At 41.9% G+C, this 23,428-nt stretch overlaps 1 protein-coding gene across 1 annotated transcript in view; it reads right to left on the reverse strand.

The window, feature by feature from the left end:
* MOB1B (MOB kinase activator 1B) overlaps positions 1–23,428 on the reverse strand; it is a 59,585-nt gene that overhangs the window by 5,548 nt on the left and 30,609 nt on the right. Inside the window, exons 2-5 of the mRNA XM_080687834.1 lie at positions 17,713–17,879; positions 12,428–12,521; positions 7,760–7,893; positions 1,348–1,511 (exon numbers count right to left, since the gene is read on the reverse strand). Of these exons, the coding sequence (XP_080543960.1) occupies positions 1,348–1,511; positions 7,760–7,893; positions 12,428–12,521; positions 17,713–17,879 (559 nt within the window). The remainder of the gene's footprint in view (positions 1–1,347; positions 1,512–7,759; positions 7,894–12,427; positions 12,522–17,712; positions 17,880–23,428) is intronic.

The following is a 23,428-nucleotide window of genomic DNA, read 5'->3' on the forward strand; positions in this document are numbered from 1 at the left end:
GTTGTTTGCCCTGTGGATTCCTCACTCTATGGGGAGGAGTACAACTGGAGAAGGAGCAGAGCAGGATTTTCTAAATTGTGAGGCCAAGGGCTTACTCTCCTTCAAGGGCTGATACTGTATAATGGACCCACCTTTAAGCAGGTCCTAAGATGTAAACAGATTCAGATGTAGTAAACGTCATTAATCTATCCCCTATTATTTGCTAAGACTTGGGAGATACAGTATACTTTAAGATCATACAGTAAGGTAAAAACTAACTCTTCTGGTGGAGGAATATCCTCACCTAAACCACTAAAACCTGAACTTTGGCAATCATGTCTGTGCACAGATGCAAACTTTAGAATAACATTTTCTTTGTTTCTCTGGGTATCTGTAGATGAAATACCATAGTGAGGTAACTGCTCAGAGCAACCGTTTTGGCATGTTACTATCTCCTAAGAAGTGTTTAGGTAAAACTGAGACACAAAATGTGTGCCTTCAGTGTGAAGAGTGTATATAGAGAGAAAACAGACATATTTTTCTTTAGTGGAGATGGATCACAGGGAAGGCATTTATAAGTATATATACCCAAAGATATACAAAAACACCACCAATCCAAGCCTTAGACTTCTCCTGCTTACCATAAACCCCACTCAATCTCCACCAAAGAAAAGCTGGTCAGCTTATCTTTGCCATCTATTTTTCACTCCTGGCTGTTAGTTCTCCAATTGTTATAGCAGGGTGAGACTATCTTCACTCCTCTTAATCTCATCTCTAAGTCTAGTTCTCTGAGAACTAAAAAGAGAAGGAAAAAAGGTCAACTAAGGAGTCAGGTCAAAGACTAATGGACCTCTTGGAATAGTAACACAGATTTCTCCCTTTGGACATAATGGACAGTACCTAACTTAAAAATTATTCAGAATATTTAAAAATAAAAAAGGGAAAAAGGTGTGATATTCAAAGCTCATTTCTAGGACAGAGGATGCTAAACAAGTTCCAAAGTAGCCTGGATTTGAGGGTTAAGAGGAGTAGGAGGAGTGCTAAAAAGTTCAAGAGATCAAGTTCATAAAAAGATCTGCCAAACTAGCCAGGTTCCTTATTCGGCCCCTCCATATTAGCCCATTAACTAAATCAAATCCAAGAAAGAATTCCCAGAGCCATTTTATTTAGACCTGCATGACTTGCATGTGGCTGCTTAGAGATAAATGGAATTCAGACACACAAGGCCAGTCCTTATCATCATGGCAAGTATAGAAGAGGAATACTAGAGAAATAGGGCAAATTTTTATCCTGTGAATGCAGTATTCACCTCAGAACTCTGTAGATAACTAATTTACTGAACAAAAAAGGCCTCCTAATCCAACTTACCTGGACAAAAAAGATGAAGTGCTTGAAAGATGTATTCAGATGTGCTTCCTCCTGAAGCTGGATCACAGGGTCAAAATGCTGATGATAAATGTGAGCATAAACCCTGAAGAGGCGTTTGAGTATAGTTTTTGCCACAGACATGAAGTTCTTCGGGAATGGGACACCTAATAAATAGATAAACAATCCCATCTATTAAAAAGGAACAGGAACAAGGCAATATGAATTTGTTAACAAATGGCAACATAAATTGCCAAGACAAGGCTGAAAAGAAGAAGGATTTATGAATTACTACTTAATACACCTACTGTACTATTCAGAAGTCTTCAACATATCATGACTGAAAATAAACTTCAAAGCTTCTATGGAACAAGAACTAATTTTCAGTATAGCCCTTTAGGCCTCCAACAGTTTACTAAAATGAAACAAATGAATGCCTAAGATGGTAATGGAGCTAAAACTCACACTGAGATCCTCAGATTTTGTAACATCATTTCTTTATACAAATACTAGACGCCCGGTGCACAAAATTTACTCACTGGGGGGTGTCCCTCAGCCCAACCTGCACCCTCTCCAATCTGGAACCCCTCAGGGGATGTCCAACTGATGGTTTAGACCCGACTAAACCGTCAGTCGGACATCCCTCTCACAATCCGGGAGTGCTGGCTCCTCACCACTTGCCTGCCTGCCTGATTGCCCCTAATCACTTCTGCTTGCCAGCCTGATCGCTCCCTAACCACTCCCCTGCTGGCCTGATCACCCCCAACTGCACTCCCCTGTCAGCCCGATCACCCCCAACTGCCCTCCCCTGCCGGCCCAATTGCCCCAACTGCCCTCCCCTGCCAGCCCGATAGCCCCCAACTGCCCTCCCCTACTGGCCTGGTTGCCCCTAACTGCCCTCCCCTGAAGGCCAGGTCCCGCCTAACTGCTCTCCCCTGCAGGCCTTGTCGCCCCCAACTGCCCTCCCCTGCCAGCCTGGTCACCCCCAACTGTCCTCCCCTGCCAGCTCAATCACCCCCAAATGCCCTCCCCTGCCAGCCTCATCGCCCACAACTGCCCTTCCCTGCTGGCCATCTTGTGGCGGCCACCTTGTGATAATATGGAGGCAGCCATATTGTGACAACATGGGGGCGGCCATCTTGTGATGACGTGAAGGAGTTGAGTGAAGGCATGAGGGCCACCTAGGCTTTTATTAGTATAGATATGCTGGACACAAATAATATATTAATCATGTTTGTTTAAAATGCTTGCAATATATTTTTAAAATATTTTCTATGGGAATTATTTCATTACTAATCCAGGTCTACATTTATCCTGAAAAACAACTGCAATCTCTATTCAGTTAGGCTCCCTGTTATGAATTAAAGCACTTTTGCAGCATTAAATGAATACAAAACTAGAATAATACAAAATTCCATATACTTTGTTACTCTTGCTAAATAATCTAGACTGGCAAAACACAAGCCAAACACTGGTACTACTGGGTTCAATGTCATCATTTTACATACCACTCATCCTACATATCCTATATGATAAAAGAATAATATGCAAATAGACCAAACGGCAGAACTGAACAACCAATCAAAGCGTAATATGCTAATGATATGCTAAGGCTGCTCAACTGCTCGCTATGACATGCACTGACCACCAGGGGGCAGATGCTCTGACCGGTAGGTTAGCTTGCTGCTGGGGTCCAGCCAATCAGAACTGAGCAAGATGGGCCGTACATGCCTTGGAGGCCTCCTGCGGTCCCTCCCCAGCCTGATCATGCACCAGTGGGGTCCCTCAGCCTGGCCTGCGCCCTCTTGCAATCCAAGACCCCTCGGGGGATGCCAGAGAGCCAGTTTCAGCCTGATTTCGCAGGCCACTCCCCTTGGGAGGGTGCCAGACGCAGGGATCAGGGCTGGTGAGCCCTGCTGCGGCAGCATGAGCCTCTCCCGATAGATCAGAACTGATTAGGCACAAGCCCGTGGCAGGCACAGTGGGGCCGGGATGAGCGGGAGTGGCAGGCAGGACTTGCAGGCGGAGTTGGACTGCGTGTTTTGGCCCAATCACTGCAGGCCACCCAGAGGGACACCACCCATGCACAAATTCGTGCACCAGGCCTCTAGTTTAAAAATAAGATTGGGCCTGGCCGGTGTGGCTCAGTGACTGAGCGTGGAACCATGAACCAAGAGGTCACTGATTCAATTCCCAGTCAGGGCACATGCCCCTTGTGGGCTCAATGCCCAGTGGGGGGCGTGCAGAAGGTAGCCAATCAGTGATGTTTCTCTCTCATCGATGTTTCTAACTCTATCCCTCTCCCTTCTCTCTCTCTAAAAATCAATAAAAATATTTTAACTAGAGGCCCAATCCATGAAATTCATGCACTCGGCGGGGGGGGGGGGGGGGGGGGGGGAGAGGTGGAGCAGGGGTTGCCGGCCTACACCCTCTCACAGTCTGGGAACCCTCAGTGGATATCAGCCTAAGCTGGCAGTCAGACATCCTTAGCACTGCCGTGGAGGTGGGAGAGGCTCCCACCAATGCCGCTGAGCTAGCCAGCCATGAGGCCAGCTCAGGGCTTCTGGCTGAGCAGCGCTCGCCCTGTTGGAGCGCACTGACCACCAGGGGGCAGCTCCTGCATTGAGCATCTGTCTCCTGGTGGTCAGTGCGTTGTCATAGCAACCAGTCGTTCCACCGTTCACATATTAGCCTTTTATTATATAGGATAAATAAAAAAAGATATGATTGGTCATCCCCTGGCTGGGTGGCTCAGTTGGTTGGAGCATCATTCCATAAACCAAAAAGGTTGTGCATTCGATTCCAAGTCAGAGCACATAACTAGGCCATAGGTTCCATCCCCAGTTGGCGTGCATATGGGAATCAACCGATCAGTTTCTCTCTGACATTGATGTTTCTCTCCATTTCTAAAATAAAAAAGCCATATTCTCAGGTGAGGGTTAAAATATATCCTATATAATAAAGAGGTAATATGCAAATTGACTGTCATGCTCTCGCACAAGATGGCCACCCCCATGTGGTCACAAGACAGCTGCCACAAGATGGTCGGCAGGGAAGGGCAGTTGTGAGCGATCAGGCCAGCAGGGGAGGGCAGTTAGGGGCAACCAGGCTGGCAGGGGAGGGCAGCTGGGGGGGGAACCATGCCTGCAGGGGAGGGCAGTTAGGGGCAACCAGGCCAGCAGGGGAGGGCAGTTGGGGGTGACCATGCCTGCAGGGGAGGGCAATTGGGGACGACCAGGCCAGCAGAGGGCAGCAGTTGGGGGTGACCGGGCCGGCAGGGTAGGGCCGTTGGGAGCGACTGGGCCAGCAGGGGAGGGACACTGGGGGCAACTGGGCCAGCAGGGGAGGGCAGTTGGGGGCAACCAGGCCGGCAGGGGAGGGCAGTTGGGAGCAATCGGGTGGCAAGGGAAAAGTTAGGCATTGATCAGGCTGGCAGGGGAGTGGTTAGGGGGTGATCAGGCTGGCAAGCAGAAGTGGTTAGGGGCAATCAGGCAGGCAGGCAGGCAGGCGAGCAGTTGGGAGCCAGCAGTCCTGGATTGTAAGAGAGATCCCAACTGCCGGTTTAGGGGATCGGGCCTAAACAGGCAGTCAGACATCCCTCAAGGAGTCCCAGATTGGAGAGGGTGCAGGCTGAGCTGAGGGACACCGCCACCGCCCCACCCAGCGCATGAATTTCACACACCGGGCCTATAGTTTATATATATTATAGGTCACAAGGAAACATAACACAAACCAAAATAAAGGGATGCTAAATAGCATGCTTACACACTTCAAAATGATCAGTTATGAAAGTCCACAAAAGACTGATGTACAGTAGGTCCTCGAGTTACGTCAAAGATCCGTTCCTATGGTGCAACGTAACGTGATTTTTGCCGTAAGTCGGAACCCATCTATATAAGCACCTACGTCACTCACATGGAGCACATACATACACAGCAGTAATGAAGTTAAACAGTAAAAAAAAAAATTTTAAAAAAGATAACAATTCCTGACCTTTACTTGTGGTAAATAAATAATAAAAAAACATAAAGCGCATATGTACATACATCGAAATGATGGAACTTTTTTTTTATAAATAAATGGGAGATGGCCATGTAACCACGAAACGACGTATGTCGAATCTGATGTAACCCGAGGACTTGTCTGCATACATACTCTAAAGAGGGCTAATGAAACATGACAACCACATGAAAAATTATTAAAATTTTTCTTTCACTTTAAAGAATATTATTGGGAAAATTTGGAAAGTCTGAATAAGATCTGTAAATTAAACAACTGTAGCAGTGTTAATTTTCTGATTTTGATAATTATGCTGTCATTTTCTAAGGAAATACACAATGAAGCACAAATGGATAAAAGGGCATCAAATATGAAACTTCCTTAAAATGTTCAAAAAACTCTTAAAATTGAGTCAAAAGTAAACGTTAAAAATGCAGGGTGGGGCAAAAGCAGGTTTACAGTTGTTCACATGGAAAATAATATAGTAATCTAATCTATATATACAAAAGCCTAAGAGACCATCACAACTGAACAGATGACTGAACAGGCTGCGTGGGGCGACCAGGCCGGCAGGGGGGTTAGTGAGGGGCGACCAAACGACCAAGCAGCAGGCTGCGTGGGGCGACCAGGCCGGCAGGGGGTTTAGTGAGGGGCGACCCAGCAGCAGGGGCGACCAGGCCGCAGTTGGGGTTAATGAGGGGTGACCAAATGACCGAGCAGCAGGCTGCGTGGGAGATCAAGGACACGGGGGGGCAGTTAGGGGCGACCAGGCCATTTGGGGGGGGGGCATTTTGGGGTGACCAGGCCAGCAGTGGGAGCAGTTAGGAGTGATCAGGCAGGCAGGCAGGTGAGTAGTTAGGAGCCTGCAGTCCCGGATTGTGAGAGGGATGTTCCAGATTGGAGAGGGTGCAGGGTGGGCTGAGGGAACCCTCCCCCAAGCACAAATTTCATGCACCAGGCCTCTAATATAATAATAGAGGAATATGCAAATTAGCCACGATGCCATAACGTCACAACTAATCTACAAGTGGCGGAGAGCTACAGGAGGGCGGGGCAGTGAGCTACAAGCGGGGAGAAGCTACAGGAGGGCAGGGCAGCAGGCATAGAGCTACAGAAGGGCAGGGCAGTGAGCTACAAGTGGCCAAGAGCTACCAGCGGTGGTGGGCAGGGTGGCCAGCTGAGGCAGGCGGCAACGAGCTACTCACGCAAGGGTGCACAGGGTACTAGTTAATAAATAATAATACAAGAATAAACTCTGTGTTTCACATACTCACAACTATATATATATATACTTTTGTCCCACCATATATATATATATATATATATATATATATATATATATATATATATATATATCAGATAAAAGATAAGGTGAGGGCACTTATCCAAAACCATTATGATATATAAATAAAGCGGCCTTGAAAAATAGACCTTTAATTACAAATGCCCCAAAGTAGTAAAATCATTCAATAAATGTGTTTAAAACAATCCATAATAACAACTATTTATATTACTGTCTGTCCTATAGCCAAAAAATTATTTATTGCTAGAAAAACAAATTCTTAATTTTTTCAGAAAACACAGTTGTAAGAAGTTTGAGAAGGTAAAATCTTGTGAACTGTCTTTAATTGTGAAAAATTTCCACTTGAAAGGCTGACCCTTAAGAACAAATATGAAAGGCACTGGCGAAGTAGCTCAGTTAGAGTGTCGTCCCAATAAGCAAAGGTTTCAGATTCGAACTCCAAACCTCGTTACTGGACTCTTGCATTTATTACGACCCAAACTAAGCAGATCCCAGCAAACTCATACAAGGGCACATATAAGAAACAATCAATGAATGCATAAATAAGTGAAACACCAAATCAATGTTTCTCTCTCTTCTGCCCCCTTCTTCTTCTCTCTCTTAGGATCAATTTTTTTAAAATATGAAAATACAAAAGTCAGTTACTAACCAGCCAACCCTTCAAATCTTGTTTTCTTCTCACCTAGTTTGATTTCAGTCTATAAAATTCACACCATTGGTCATAAATTAAAACTCCCTCTTTGCCAGAAATATAATGTAAAACTGGATATAAGGCATACAAGCTCTTTCCCTAAACAAAAAATGGATATGACTGTTGCAGATGATATTGGCTGCCAACCCAATAACCAGTCTTTTTTTTTTCCCCATAACATGGGCCAGATTTTGTTACTGTTTGAGGTACACTGATTTCTCACAGATTAAAATGTAAGGTTTATCTTAATGATAATGATAAATTGGTATGAAAAAGACAGGATGCTTTTAAATGTGTAAGATTAGAAGTATTTTTATAAATATGGCAATCTAGTATGGTTCCTGGAATAGAGAGAAAATAAATTCTAGAAACATAAAATTAGGTAAATCATGATCAATTCCAATTATACAAAACAATTATACCTATTTTTGAAGGAAATAATGTCTCATCATCCAACTGGTCCTGAACCCAAGTCATCAAGTAATCAATATATTTTGGTGCGGAGCACTTAATAGGCTTCTTTATGTTTGTTCCATCTGCCCAATGATACTCATATCTGTATTAGAAAGATAAAAAGCAAACAATATTAGTATATACCCATACACAGTATCTATATTTTTATATGACACATGTGTGCATCATGAATGAATACAGAACATGTTTTAAACAATATGTTCCTCCAAATAAAGATTTTTGCATTTAGCATTCATTTATTCATTTACTTATTTATTACTGATTTTAGAGAGAGAAATATCAATTTGTAGTTCCACTTATTTATGCACTCATTGGTTGATTCTTATATGTGCCCTGACCAGGGATTGAACCCGCAACCTTGGCATATCAGGACGACACCTAACCAGGGCCACATGTGGCATTTTAATTTAATGTTTTCAAATGGTTACTATACTCTTTTGTACTTATTATGACCCAAACTAAGCAGATTTCAGTAAACTCATTTTTTTTGAGTTTCAATGCTTTCCTCCCATGTTTTAAGTTTATTATACAACTTTCTTTCATATATAGAATTTAAATTTTAGAATCATACATTGTCATAGTAGAAAACCTAGCTTACTTCCTTCTATGATGACCATCCTTAACGTTTTTATGGCTATTTTCTTACTTCAAAAATATTTTTCCTTATGCAGTACAATTCTTTACAACTTGGGGTTTTTAACTTAGGGTTAAGGATAGAGGGAGGGAGGGAGGGAAGTCATTTTTCATTTCTGTATTATCTTTATAGAGATCCTTTGCCTCTTTTTTTTTTTTTTTAATATATTGATTTCAGAGAGGAAGGGAGAGAGAAATATCAATAATGAGAATCATTGGTCAGCTGCCTCCTGCACGCCCCCTACTGGGGATCGAGCTGCAATCCAGGTATGTGCCCTTGACTAGAATTGAATTGAAACATGATCCTTTAGTCCACAGGCCAAGGCTCTATCCACTGAGCCAAACTGGCTAGAGCAACTCTTACTTTTAAATAACTAGGTACATTGTTCCTATACCACCTATTTAGATAAGATTTCTGTGGGAAAAATGATCAGAGCTGTATTCTAAGTGGCAGTAATTCTGCCTAATTCACAGCAATGGGATATTGGTGTAATATCAGAAAACTGCCCAATAAAACACTAGTCAATTACAAAGGGGAAGAAAATGACTAATTTGAGGTGAAAAAACCTTGCAGACACTAACATGATAAGGTAATTAGGATAATTAGGCCTTTTAAGAGATTACAGTCAGGCCTGCTATATTAACTCTTTTATGCACAAAGACTAGGACAGGGAAAGACTGAGCAACTATTCCAGATTGAAGGCACCTAAAGAGTTATGTCAAATAAATGCAATACATATTCATACACAGGATCCTGGAGTAGAAATGAAAAACTGAGATATTATTGAGGTAGCTGATGAAATGTGAATGGTGGCTATGAACTGGAAGAAGTGGTTTAGAGGATTTATATGCTAGTTGTATAGAAGAGTATTCCTGCTTTTAGAAAATACACAGTTGAATATGTAGGCATAAAGGGGTGCAAATGTTTACAATTTGCTCAAAAAAATTCAGAAAAAAATTAATCTTAATGACTACACACATAGAGAGGAGTGATGAAGCATGCAAGTTAATAATTGAGGAATCTGGATAAAAGAGATACGGGAGTTCTTTGTGCTGTTCTGGCAACTTTTCTATACATTTGAAATTACTTGAAGTTTCCAAGTCTGAAATAGTTTGAAAATAAGTTATTTTTCAAAAAAAATTACCGCAGAAAATGGTCAAAGCATATTATTTTGAACATGTTTTACCATGACAAAATTGTCAATTTTTTTTAAAGGACTAGGTTCTGAGAAACATCTAAACTCATTTAGAGTCAATTTGAGGAAGGAAGTAGACCATTCTAGGTAATACTTTGTTCAATATATGAATTTGGTCAATAAACAAACTATTACTATGCAGTAATAAAATTGAATCTCTTGGGTAGCTAGTGATCTGACTGCTCTGTAATTTAAAAATTAGCAAAAATATTCTGAGCAATGAAAACATTAGCACAATAAGTGATTAGCAATCTAAGGTTACTACTGATGATAATATTTCTATACACTAGTAAGTTTGGACACCTTGTTTTGTTTTGATATTTATGCTTTGTTTATAACTGGGGGGAGAGAACATACTTTATAAAAAATCAGCATTAAAAATAAAACTTTTCTATATATAGTTTATAAATATCAATTCATATTCTTATTAGAAAATAATACAATGTAGCAATTAAGAGTATAGGCACACTGGAATCAAAGAGTCCTGGATGACAGAGACCTGGTTCTGTTTCTGGATAACAGGACCCTTGGACATGTTACTTAACTTTTCTCAGACTCAATTTCTTTTCCTGTAAAATGAGGATAGCAATAGTTTTCTTACTTTATAGGTTTGCTGTATAAAGGCCTTACATTTAGTTAGTACTGAATAAATGGTAGCTGACATAGTTATTGTCAGCTATCTATATATATAAAAGCCTAAGCGACAGGCTGACTGGCCAACTGGCCAGTAGCTATGATGTGCACTGACCACCAGGGGGCAGATGCTCAACACAGGAGCTGCCGAGCTGCAGTGACTTGGCAGCTGTGGTTCTTGGGTGATGTACCTGGAACCAGAGAGGAGGGAGGCCAATTCTGGGTGCATCACCCGAGAACTACCCTCTCGCAATCCAGGACCCCTTGGGGGACGTCAGAAATCCAGTTTTGGCCCAATCCCCACAGGCCAGGCTGAGGGATCCCACCAGTGCACGAATCCATGCACCAGGCCTCTAGTAGTCATAATAAAAGCAAGTTTCAAAAATTTATTGATCAAAGCAACATTTATTGAGCGGTAACTAGATTGCAGGCACTGACTATTCTTGACCAAAAGAGATTTAAAAGAGAACCAATCTGACAGGTTAAATAAGACATGTATAAATAATCTATACATATAAAAGGCTAAGTGACTGACTGTACATCTGTCTGACCTTCCGACCGACTGGTACATATGACACGCACTGGCAATTTAAAAATAAATGTTGCCCTGACCGGTTTGGCTCAATGGATAGAGCATCGGCCTGCGGACTGAAGGGTCCCAGGTTCAATTCCGGTCAAGGGCATGTACCTTGGTTGCGGGCACATCCCCAGTGGGGAGTGTCCAGGAGGCAGCTGATCGATGTTTCTCTCTCATCGATGTTTCTAACTCTCTATCCCTCTCCCTCCCTCTCTGTAAAAAATCAATAAAATATATATTTTTAAAAAATAAAAGAGTAAAAAATAAACATTGACTCGCACATATGTGATATATATAAAGCTCCTATCGAATTTCTTAATAGTATTACTTCTCTGGGAATGCCATGTCATAAATTAAAATTGAAAGTAGGTGCAATCATCATGCTACTGAGAAATCTTAATAGTAAATGGGGTCTTTGTTATGGTACTAGATTTATTATCAAAAGATTGCAAACTAACATAATCAAAGCTGAAGTATTAACAGGATCTGTAGAAGGAAAGGTTGTTCTGATTCCAAGAACTGATTTTTCACCGTCTGACACTGGCCTCCCATTTAAATTAATTCGAAGACAGTTTCCCATGATGCCAGCATTTGCAATGACTATTAATAAATCACAAGGACAAACTCTAGACAGAGTAGGAATATTCCTACCTGAACCAGTTTTCAGACATGGTCAGTTACATGTTGCTTTCTCTCGAGTTCGAAGAGCGTGTGACGTTAAAGTTAAAGTTGTAAATATTTCATCACAAGGGAAATTAGTCAAGTACTCAAAGTGTTTTTATTCTTAATGTGGTATACAGGGAGATATTAAAATATGATTAATCAATTTATCATTGTTTTTATCAATGTTGTTTTTATATCATGTTTTTGTTGTTTTATATCATGTTGCTTTTATATCAGGTCTTTGTTGTTATATCATGTTGTTATTGTTTATCTATTAATCAATTTATATATTATTTTCATATATTTTACTAATTTTCTTTCATCTCTGACACTTCTATTATAGAGAAAGGCAAATAGCGATATTAAAATATTTATTCTAATTAATTTCCTTTTAATGTGCACGAATCCGTGCACCAGGCCACTAGTATAATCATAGCATAACAAAGAAATAAAATTGTAACAACAAAAAAGTTAAATAGAAAGATCACATTTAGTATGAAGAAATCAGAAGGTTTCATGGAGAAGGAAGTACCTGATGTGGGCCTTGAAGATGGGTAAGATTTTTGGAAATGTTAACAGAAGATAAGAGGGAGATGAGAAGCAAAATATCCAAGAAAAGAACAGAATGAACAAGTTTTCAGAGTATAAGTAGTAGAGGGAATAGCAAGCAAGGCATCTTCTATAATCTTGTCTGGATAGACCAAAGAAGATGTGTAAGTTAACAGAAGAAAGGCAAAATGGAGGACAATACAAGAAGGGTCATAAAGTTCTGGCTAAGGAATCTGAACTTACTATATTATATTACTCATCGGTAAGCCAGCGAAGGGGATGCTAAGCACAGAAATTAACTATCTTCTTATCTATGAACTATAAAATAAAGTAAAAATGAGAACTGATCATGAACCATGTCTTACTTTGGGCCAGCTGACATCACTGGACAACTTTCCTCTGTACAGAAATCTGTGATTGTTCCATAAAGCATGTTGATCTGATTGAAAAAATCCACAGCTGCAAAGCAAATATCAGTTATAAGTAAAATATTTAATTTTACTAAGCAGAACCTAGATTTATCAGTGTTCTTTCTAAACATATACAGATTTCCTAGATTTTGTTACTGATTTCTAGCTAAATTCCACTATGGTCAAAAACTGTGTGTTTTATCATTTTAATCATTTCAATTTTTTTAAATGTGCATATGTGTAATCTGAGGTGCTTAGGCCACGTGTCCCTCAGGTCAAGTCTATTAATCAAGTCTATTAAAAATGGCTTACATTTTTCTAATTCCCTGTTGATTTTTTTCCTCCTCATTCTATCTATATATATAAAGAGATAATATGCTAATTGGTCCTATGGTGTCCCAATCTCGACCGGTCAACAAGGTGGGTGGGGCTGTGGGGCCACGGGGCGGGACTCCGGGTTGCAAGTGATTTCGTCCCACCCAGGCAGACTCCCCCGCGGCTCCGCAGCCAAATCCCGAAGCAGACCTGGGGTTTACTAAACTTCACTGGAGCTGCTCCCCACACCCCCTCCCCTTACACCCCAGGACCACGCTGCACGGCGCAGAGCACCCTGGCAGCCTCCTGACAGGTGGGCGGCGGGGGAGAGCTGAGTGAGGCGGGGGCGCAGGGAGCCACGGAGGGACGGGATGGCCAGAGCCAAGTTCCCCTGGGGTCTGAGGAGAGTGCCTGACAGGAGCCCGGACTGCAAAGAAGGAAGAGGAAGCAGCCATGAGGAGCTCTTCCAATCCCCCTGCACAGACACCCTACCCCAGGCCCCGCACCTCCGGAGGGACAGGGAGGCTGACAGGACCAGGAGAAGACCCAGCCTCGGGGGCAGCTGCAGCCCACACCTCCGACTCCTGATCTCTTCCCCCTGCTATCCCCACCAGGGGCACCCACAACAATAGCATGCCAGCAATGACCCGTCAGCACCACGAGGCACCTGGGACCCGCAGCCCGCCACTGCTAGGCCCCCTCCGCTGGGGCCGGGCACACCTCTCCCTACAACTCCAGACCCGCCAGGCCTGAGCTGCCCCCCAGGTCAGACCCATACCCCGCCCTACAGCAGCAGCACTGTCTCTGAATCTCACTGGGGGCCATAGTTAAACCCGCCTTCCTAGCCTGCCTGGCCCTGCCCTGGCCCAGCCCCCACCTGTGAAACGGCCACATTTAAAGAATGGCGCCAAGCGGGAGGTTTGACAGTTACTCTCCCTTTGGCCCCACCCCCTAGCGCCCCCTAGTGCCACCCACCCCACCCCCCGCCAGCACCTCCAGGGATGACCACCGCTACAGGGCTGCTGGCCAGAGTCCACCCCTCCGAGGCCTGCCGAACCCTCTGCAAACCTTCAAAACCTACAGTCCCAGGAAACAATCATGCCCTCCTCCTCTAATCAGCACCTGCTACCTGCGAGGGTACCCGTGGGCAGGGGGTGGGGGGGGGGTATTTGGGGGCGAGCAGGTCAGCAGGGGGGAGGGGCAGTTGGGGCGATCAGGCCGGCAGTGGGGGGCAGTTGGGGGTGATCAGGCTGGAAGGGGGGAGGCAGTTGGGGGCAATCAGGCCAACAGGCAGAGTGGTTAGGGGAGATCAGGAAGGCAGGCAGGTGAGCGGTTAGGAACCAGAAGTCCCGGATTACAAGAGGGATGTCCCAGACTGGAGAGGGTGCAGGCCAGGCTGAGGGACAACCCCCCCAAATTTCGTGCACTGGGCCACTAGTCCATTAATAAAAGAGTGTTTAAATCTCCCATTATGACTGTGGATTTGTCTACTTTTTCTGTTCAGTCAGCAGTTTTATTTTATAGAAGACATAATTAGAGACAAATTCAGAACGCCATATATTCTTTGTGAATTGAACCATTTATCATTTTAAACTCTTCCTCTTTATTGTGTTTTTTTTTTTGCCTTGAAGTCTACTTTGTCTGATATTAATGACTGTATCAGCTTTCTTTAGTGTTTAAATTTTTTGCTTCAATCTATTTTAGCCCCACCAACTATTTAAGGATAAATACTACATATGGTGACTATGAGCTTAACCCCTGTTCCCTCTTTATTCAGAGTCCTAAAATCCCTTTTTCATCCCATTAATTACCCATGACCAGCACTTTGCTTTTTTAATTTCAGACTTTTCAGAGCAAAGAAAAAAACTGACTTTAAAAGGAGTCATAATTGCTTATGAAAGTAGAACAGTAATGAGCATTACACTAAATTTAATCACACAAGTTTTTCTCTTCCCTCTTACCTCATAGAGAGCCAAGTTACTAAGTAATGACTGTGCAACTTAATAATTCTTAAATTGTCCTCCACAAGAACAGAGAGCAACCTTTAGCTTTGAAATAAGATAAGTCTGAATCTCAACTCCAGTTGAGTTACTTAATCTCCCTGAGCCTCAGTTCCCTACCTTTAAAATTGGATTTATTATGAAGCATTAAAAATATATATGGCCACCATTAAGTGGGCATTAATAAATATTTATTTCCTTCCACAAACTAAGATATGACCTCAGAATTCGGTACCACATAAATTACTTATAAGCCATCCATCCAGCTTTTTCCAGAACCCTGAACCTTCTGTCTTCTTTAAGCTACCACTCTTTCTAGCAGCAGAATGTTCAAAAGCAAGCTCTGGTTTCTGGCTGTGAGACTAGTTGTTGAATTTGTAAAGATTTCCCATCTTCAACCATTTATCTTTACCTGGCAAGTGAACTGAAGCCAAAAAGTCATTAAGATGCCAATCTTATCAACAAATTCCCTTCACTCTTTTATGTACCCAAATGTCTATTTAACCACTATCAATGAGTGGACATATCTAGTCTCAAATCCTATTCACTTCATCCAGAGTCATTTGGGAAGATTACTATAATTAGGGAAAATATTACAATCCAATACTTCAGTCAAATGTTGTATTTTCAAGGCAGAATTTCTGTTCTAAGGGGATGCTCTGAAGCTCCAGTTCAAAGAAATTTTTGTCTAACTATAATTGCAAAATGCCTGTGAAATTTTAGAAATTCCTGAAGTTCTAGACATTTCAGTAGTACAGACACTCTGTTCTGGCAACTGAGACAGAGAATACAGACAGAAAATGATGATCTGCTTTTATACTTACAAGTAAGAATCTCATGTGGTACAGAAGCTCTATGCTGCCTTCCTTAGATTTTTAAAATAAGTGCGTTATCAAGTAAATGATACTCAAGTAAATGACACAAAATAGGCACAAACAAGTACAAAAAATAATGCACACAATCAATTGGAAATTTATTCTGTATACTATTTTGAAGTGTCACAGAACCATCTTATAAGTAAGATGACCAATAAAGTAAAAGTCACTTTACTTCTTTAGTAACTAAACCCTCTGGGTCCAGGAAGATAACTACATTATAATAAATTAGAGGCCCAGTGCACAAAATTCATGTATTGGGGGAGAGGGGTACCCCTCAGCCCAGCCTGCACCCTCTCCAGTCCGGGACCCCTTGGGGGACATCCCTCTCACAATCCTGGACCGCTGGCTCCTAATCGCTTACCTGCCTGCCTGTCTGGTCACCCCTCACTACCTCTGCATGCTGGCCTGATCGCCCCTAAGTGCCCCCGGCACGGGCCTGATAGCCCCTAACTGCCCCCCACTGCCAGCCTGGTCGCTCCCAACTACCCCCTCCCTGCCGGCTTGGTCACTCCTAACTGCCCGCCCCCCGCCGGCCTGGTCCTAATCGCCCCCCACTGCCCCCCCCACCAGCCTGGTTGCCTCTAACTGCCCCCCCTGCTGGCCTAGTTGCCCCTCACTGCTCCCCCCCCCCCCCGCCGGCCTAATCACCCCCAACTGCCCTCTCTGCCGGCCTAGTTGCCCTCAACTGCACCCTTCCTGCTGGCCTGATGGCCTCTAACTGCTGCCCCCCCCCCCCGCCGGCCTGGTTGCCTATTACTGCCCCCCCCCCCGCCAGCCTGGTCACCCCCAACTGCCCCCCCTGCCGACCGGGTCGCCCCCAATTGCCCCCCTCTGCCGGCCTGGTCACCCCCAACTGCCCCCCTCTGCCGGCCTGGTCACCCCCAACTGCCCCCCACTGCCAGCCTGGTCACCCCACGCAGCCTGCTTGTTCAGTCATTTGGTCATCCCTCACTAATCCCCTGCCGGCCTAGTCATAGGCAGCCCTCTTTGTGAGAGCATGAGGGTCAATTTGCATATTACCTCTTTATTATATAGGAGGATACTACTTGTATGCAAATGCTGTCACAGTAACATTTTTAGACACCTCAGTAATAAGATCCTTTAGATTTCTAAAAGTTATTAGTGGGTGGCTGCTCAATTTATAAATCCAATGTTATATTTCAAATTATAATAACATCACATATTGTAAGAAAAATACTCTTTTGTTTTTCCTTAATCAAAGCCTTGACATATAGTGTATGTTTTCAATTAAATTTCATTTTATTTGCTAGATTCATATAAATTACTCCCAATTAGTAAATTCTGATAGTTTCTTTACTAATGCTGAAAAACCCTGAATATTAAAAGTACCACTTTTATTCCCCAATTTTCTCTGGCTTAATTCCCAAGAATATATTTACTTTTTACTTATATGTTTTTCTTCCTTGGTGCTAAGACTATCTCATAAATATATTTTATTACGTTCATAAATCACTAGTGACTTGTCTTTTTTAAAAAAATAGCATTAACTTAGATAACTGAGTAGGCTACTGAAAGAGGCAATTTAGCAGAGTGCTTAAAGTGCAGACTCTAAAATTCTACAGCTCTATAGTAGAGCCCAGGGTCTGCCACTTAATAGCTGCATGACCTAGGCAAGTTCCTAATCTTTCTGTCTCAGCTTCCTAATCTGTCTTAAATTGGAATAATAATAGTACCTATATCATGAGGTTCCAAATATGAATAAAATAATCCATGTAGACAGGATAGCAGAGTGCCAGACACATAATTAGTATTTCATAAATATTAATTGCTGTGTTGATCTTTTTATCCACTAAAGATGGTAAATCTATGCTTTGTGTGTCATTATAACAGGAGATAAGAATTTCAGAAAACTCTATATTCAGAAATAAAATACTGGTAACATAAAGGCTAAAGTGGATTGAGCTATCACTATACTGTGATATTAGATTGCTAACTAGATTCCAGAATAGACAGCACCCCAAAACTCACCTATAATGAGGCTACTAACCTAATTTAGAATCTTCTGCGAAACAGAAAGGCTACTTACTGTTCACTGCAACCCACTCATTGAGATCTTCTCCCTCAGGAAGCATGACAGCCATCCGGAGATTGCCACTGCCAAGTGTGGCTTCTGCATGCTTTAAGAGCTCATACTGGTGAGAACCCTCAGGAATGTTCTTCTTTGGTTTAAACGTTTTAGAGGAGCGGCTACCACTACAATACACAAGAAAAAAAAAAAAGGCACTTCAATATTTAAGGCATGACTTTCAACAGAGTCAACTACACTACATTACTGGACAAAATAACAGAGAGGTAATCCTACATGTCCACAAATAAAGAGCCCTAAGTTGTATTGGCTACATTAAATCCTGGCAACATGGTGCTGTAACCAATGTGTTTGAGACCCAAAACTCCTACAAACCTTCTCTATATTTCCTACTGCAACTTCCTAGGAGAAAAAGAATTTTTAGTTGTAACTATCCAACTCTTCACAATAAACTAATGATTCAAGATTACAGTTGCAGCCCAGCTGACATGGCACAGTGGTTGAGCATCTACCTCTGAACCCAGAGATCAGGGATCTTTTTTTCTTTTTTAATTTTTTTTTCCCCCAGAAAGGAAGGGAGAGGGAGAGAGAGACAAAAACATCAATGATGAGAGAGGATCACTAATCAGCTGCTTCCTGCATGCCCTCTACTGGGGATCGAACTCACAACCCAGGCACGTACCCTTGACTGGAATCAAACCCAGGACCCTTCAGTCCGTAGTCCAACGCTCTATCCACTGAGCCAAACCAGCCAGGGCAAGATACAATTTTACATCAATAAAACACAAAAATCCTAGAGCAAGAAAGAAAAGCTACAAGTTCTTCTACCCAATTATATATAGGTAGCATCAGGAATCTTAATCCATAATTCTAGTTATGTAGACAAGTAGCTGTACACTAATAGCATTGGTTTGCTCAAATTTCATATGTATTTTTAAATGGATCAAATGAAATTAGTCTTAGAAATGATTTTAAGAATTTTTAAGAGATGGATTCTTTGGTTAATGCTGGCAAGTTCTTACCAAATTGTATTATATCCTAGTCATCATCTCTTCTCAATATTCCCTTTCTCTCTTCATATGAAAAGGAAGAGAAGGACATCAGCTGGACCTGCACTCAGGAGGGTCAGAGCCTCATCTGTCCCCAATACCATCTACTTATTGAACCACTCTGCTCTGAAGTTTTAGGCTTCCAAATGTTTTCTTGATTGCTGTCCCACCCAAAATTGGTTTCCACAAAGCTAAGTAAATCTACCTCGTAAAAGCTTATGCTTGGGTAGAAAGAAAAAAATAAATCTGAGTTCAATTTTGTGAAGGCCAGCTTTGACACTTATCAGCTATGTTATCTCAGGCAAATTACCCAACTTTTCTTGGGCCTATTTTTTCTTTAACAGTGAAAGACTAATAAAAATAACAAAACATCACCACAACCTATATCATGGAACAACTGTAAAATAAGAAAATAATATGTGAAAAAAGCTTTTAAAACTGTAAAAGGCTTTGCAAATGTTAATATTTTCATTATCTTTCCTTTTCCTGAACCAGAATGACTCATAATAAAAAGAAATTAGTGTAATGTCCAAAGCTTTCTTTCAATGTCCATTCCCACCTTCATCTCCTAAGACTGGATGCAGAAAAACAAAACCTTACTTTGGAAACAAATGCTTTTACACATCAAGTTCAAAACTGAATTTTTTTTTTAAGTTTGCATGTTTTTTGTTGCTATATCTGTATCAAGATTCAGTGATCTCAGAATAATTGTGGGGCTAGATTAGAAATCAAGAAAACAAGGTTCTATTCCTCATTTTGCTATTTTCTTCTTATGTTACATAGGAATCCACAAACCGTCATCTGGGCTTCGATTTCTTTGTTTTTGAAAGTCTGGAAAATAACTTTTTACAAAAGGGTATAGTTTAGAGATGAGATCATGTTTATAAAATGGTTTTAGTTCCCTGGGGACTTTCATCTCCCTTCTCTGTTTCTCATTTCCATGTACATTCATACTTCCAAAATGCTTTAAAATTCCCATATAATTTTCCTTTTCTGGACCTTCTGCTTTTTTTAGGCAGAATAAACCATTTTAATACTAACCATTTTAATACTCTCTATATTTTTAATATTCTTTTTTAAAATGATATTCAGCTTTTTCTTCAACTGTTACCTGAAACTTCTACCAGTATCCACCCTACCCTAGAAGTACAATACTGCTCCTTATTCCTAGGTCAAAAGGCCAACTGACAGACCCGCTCAAAAATCAAAAGCACAAATACCAAAGCATGTACACAAAAGTCCTCACCAAGGAATACAAGCTCCTACAGCAACAATGTATGGCCAAATGCTTATATATCACATTGCATTTTTAGATATTTGATACAAATATTAAAAAACATTTTTTGTAACAGAAAGTATGCTGGCCTTCCACTCATCCATCTAAGAAGAAATCTGTGTATCAGAAGAATCTCAGAAGAAATATTGTGTATCCTTCCAGAGTATGTCTATACAAGTATAAGAATGCTTGTGCCTGTTTGTTTTTACACAATTGTTGTATACTAAGAATATTAAATCTTGTTTTTCATGTAATATACCCAGGAGATTGTTTATGCTAAGGTAGAAGTAAATATACTTTATTCTTTTTAAGGATTTAATAGTATAGATATATATTTTAATCAATCACCTATTGATAAACATTTAGGTTGTTTCTAGTCATTTGTTACTATAAATTCCTAGAAGTAAAACTGTTGTGTAAAAGGGAATGTACATTTTTTTAAAATATATTTTTACTGATTTCAGAGATGAAGGGAGAGGGGGACGGAGACAGAAACATCGATGATGGGAGAGAATCATCATGCCCCCCACTGGGGATTGAGCCCACAACTAGAGGTCACGGTTTGATTCCTGGTCACAGAATGTATGTTTTTAAATTTTATATAAGGCCCACTTCCCCCCCAAATAAATTGTACCCTTGTACAATCCCATTAATGATGTATGAGAGTAGTTACACACATTTTTTGGTCTTCGAGAACAGCAATTCAATGCTAATTTTTCTTGGACAGCTCCCAAAAAAATAGTGTCATAACTTCATGAGAATTTAGAGCTTTTTGATTTGAATGTGAATGATATATTACATATAAGGGATGTTGTATTGATAATTTATAACATTAACCTGAAGTATTTTCTTTCCAAATAAACATCCAGAATTCAGATTTCTTTTCCCCAGTTCTCTTATTCATAGTTGAAGGCCTATCAATTTCTACAGCAAGACAGGGTGGTTTGACAAGTAAATAACTGAGCCCTAAGGGAAAACTCTGAGCACACATCCCTTACAATTAGCCAATTTGATCTTTTATAAATTTCAACAGCATCATTTATTTCCTTTTTGAGATACTAACGAATAGATTAGGCCCCATAGTGACACCTAGGTTAACGCCCATAAACTGGTTCTTACCATCTCAACACTCACATCCATCATTACCCTTACTTTTAATGCTTTATTTTTAATAACTATCAATGAAGTTGGTATTTTCTAAGTTGGACTAGAGCAGCCTTGGGCAAACTACGGCCCGCGGGCCGGATCCGGCTGTTCTATCCGGTTCTCTTGCTCTCCCCTCCGCTCCTTTACTTTGAATTTATATTAGTTCACACAAACACTCCATCCATGCTTTTGTTCCGGCCCTCCGGTCCAGTTTAAGAACCCATTGTGGCCCTCGAGTCAAAAAGTTTGCCCACCCCTGGACTAGAGAATCTTAAGGCTGAAGGAATTGAGGGTGGAGGAGATGTATAGAGAACTAAAAAAGGGCATTAATAACAGTTAGTAGAATAGATATCTGTATATTCTGATACTAAAGAACATGTCAATATATTCAAAATTACAAGCAAATTAACATCAATTTATTTGAGTCTCTATTCCTTCAAGGTTAAGGGAATTACTCCGACCACACAGCTACGGTAGTTAAATGACAGACATGGGATTCAAGAACAGTCTATTATCTTGAACAAGTTATTTAACATCACCAAGCCTCAGCTTCCTCATCAATAAAATGGGAATAACAGCTACCTTATTATTGAACCCTGTGATAAGAACTCAGTATTAGTCATATTTGCTCCACCTCTAGGTAGCAATCTGTCATTCACATTGGTATCTCCTTCCATGGGTCTAAAGTCTAATATTAGCAATTAGGTACTTGATAAATATTTATTAACTAGAGGCCCGGTGCATGAAATTCATGTTCTTGGGGGGGGGGGGGTTCCTCAGCCCAGCCTGCGCCCTCTCGCAGTCCGAGAGCCCTCGGGGGATGTCCCCACGGGGAGCAGGCCTAAGCCAGCAGTAGGACATCCTTAGCGTTGCTGTGGAGGTGGAAGAGGCTCCTGACACTTCGATGCACTCGCCAGCCATGAGCTTGGCTTCTGGCCAAGTGGCACTCCCCCTGTGGGAGCGCACTGACCACCAGGGGGCAGTTCCTGCATTGAGCATCTGTCCCCTGGTGGTCAGTGTGTGTCATAGTGACCGGTCATTCCGCCGTTCGGTTGATTTGCAAATTAGCCTTTATTATATAGGACTAGTGGCCCGGTGCATGAAATTTGTACGGGGGGAGGGGGGGGATGTCCCTCAGCCCGGCCTGCACCTTCTCCAATCTGGGACCCCTTGGGGGATGTCCAACTGCCGGTTTAGGCCCGATCCCTGTGGCAGTCGGACATCCCTCTCGCAATCTGGGACCTCTGGCTCCTAACCACTCACCTGCCTGCCTGCCTGATTGCCCCTAACCACTGTGCCTGCTGGCCTGCTCGCCCCCAACTGCCCCCTTACTGGCTTAATCGCCCCCAACTGCCCGCCCCTCCTGGCCTGATCGCCCCTAACCACCTCCGCCTCAGCCCCGCCACCATGGCTTTGTCCAGAAGGCGGTCCGGAAGGTCTCCCAGTCTAATTAGCATAATACCCTTTTATTAGTATAGATTGACAGTTATAATCAACTTCAGGCTAAAAACTCCTTATCAGGATAGTAATGGTGATAATTAACATCCTATATAATAAAACCCTGTTATGCAAATCAACCAAACAACAGAACGACCGGTCACTATGAGCAGGGCCTAAGCTGGAAGGCGGACATCTCCTGAGGGGTCCTGGACTGAGAAAGGGTGCAGGCCAGTCTGAGGGACCTTCCACCCGCCCCCCAAGTGCACAAATGTTGAGCACCGGGCCTCTAGTTAACTAATATTTACTGCAGACTTTGTGCTCAGAAGTATTTTACAAGCAATATCTTATTTAGTACTCATAACTTTATGATGTACATACTATTACTTTATGAGTAACAAAACTGAGGCTCTAAGTACTTTAATAATTTGCTCAAGATTAAAAAAGTGGTAAATTGAGGAGCCAGAATTTAAATCTAGGATTTGAATCTTTATAGCCCACTCTTTTATCCACTCCCCAACACTATATGGTGTTTACCTTTATTTTCTATCCAATTAATTGTAATAATTTTCTTTCTATATCACCAGTGTAATCAAGTCAATTATGAAGCAACACAAGAGTAATTTATGCTGAAAGAGTTATTAGTAGGCACATTTTTAAAAATATTTTTTATTGATTTCAGAGAGAAAAGGAGAGGGATAGAAAGAAACATCAATGATGAGAGACTCTCAATGATCGGCTCCCTCTTCTTACCCCCCAGCACACTCCCTACTGGGGATTGAGCCCACAACCCAGGTATGTGCCCTGA

The sequence above is a fragment of the Plecotus auritus genome (genome assembly GCF_963455305.1).
Source record: "Plecotus auritus genome assembly, chromosome: 1".
Classification (NCBI taxonomy): domain Eukaryota; kingdom Metazoa; phylum Chordata; class Mammalia; order Chiroptera; family Vespertilionidae; genus Plecotus; species Plecotus auritus.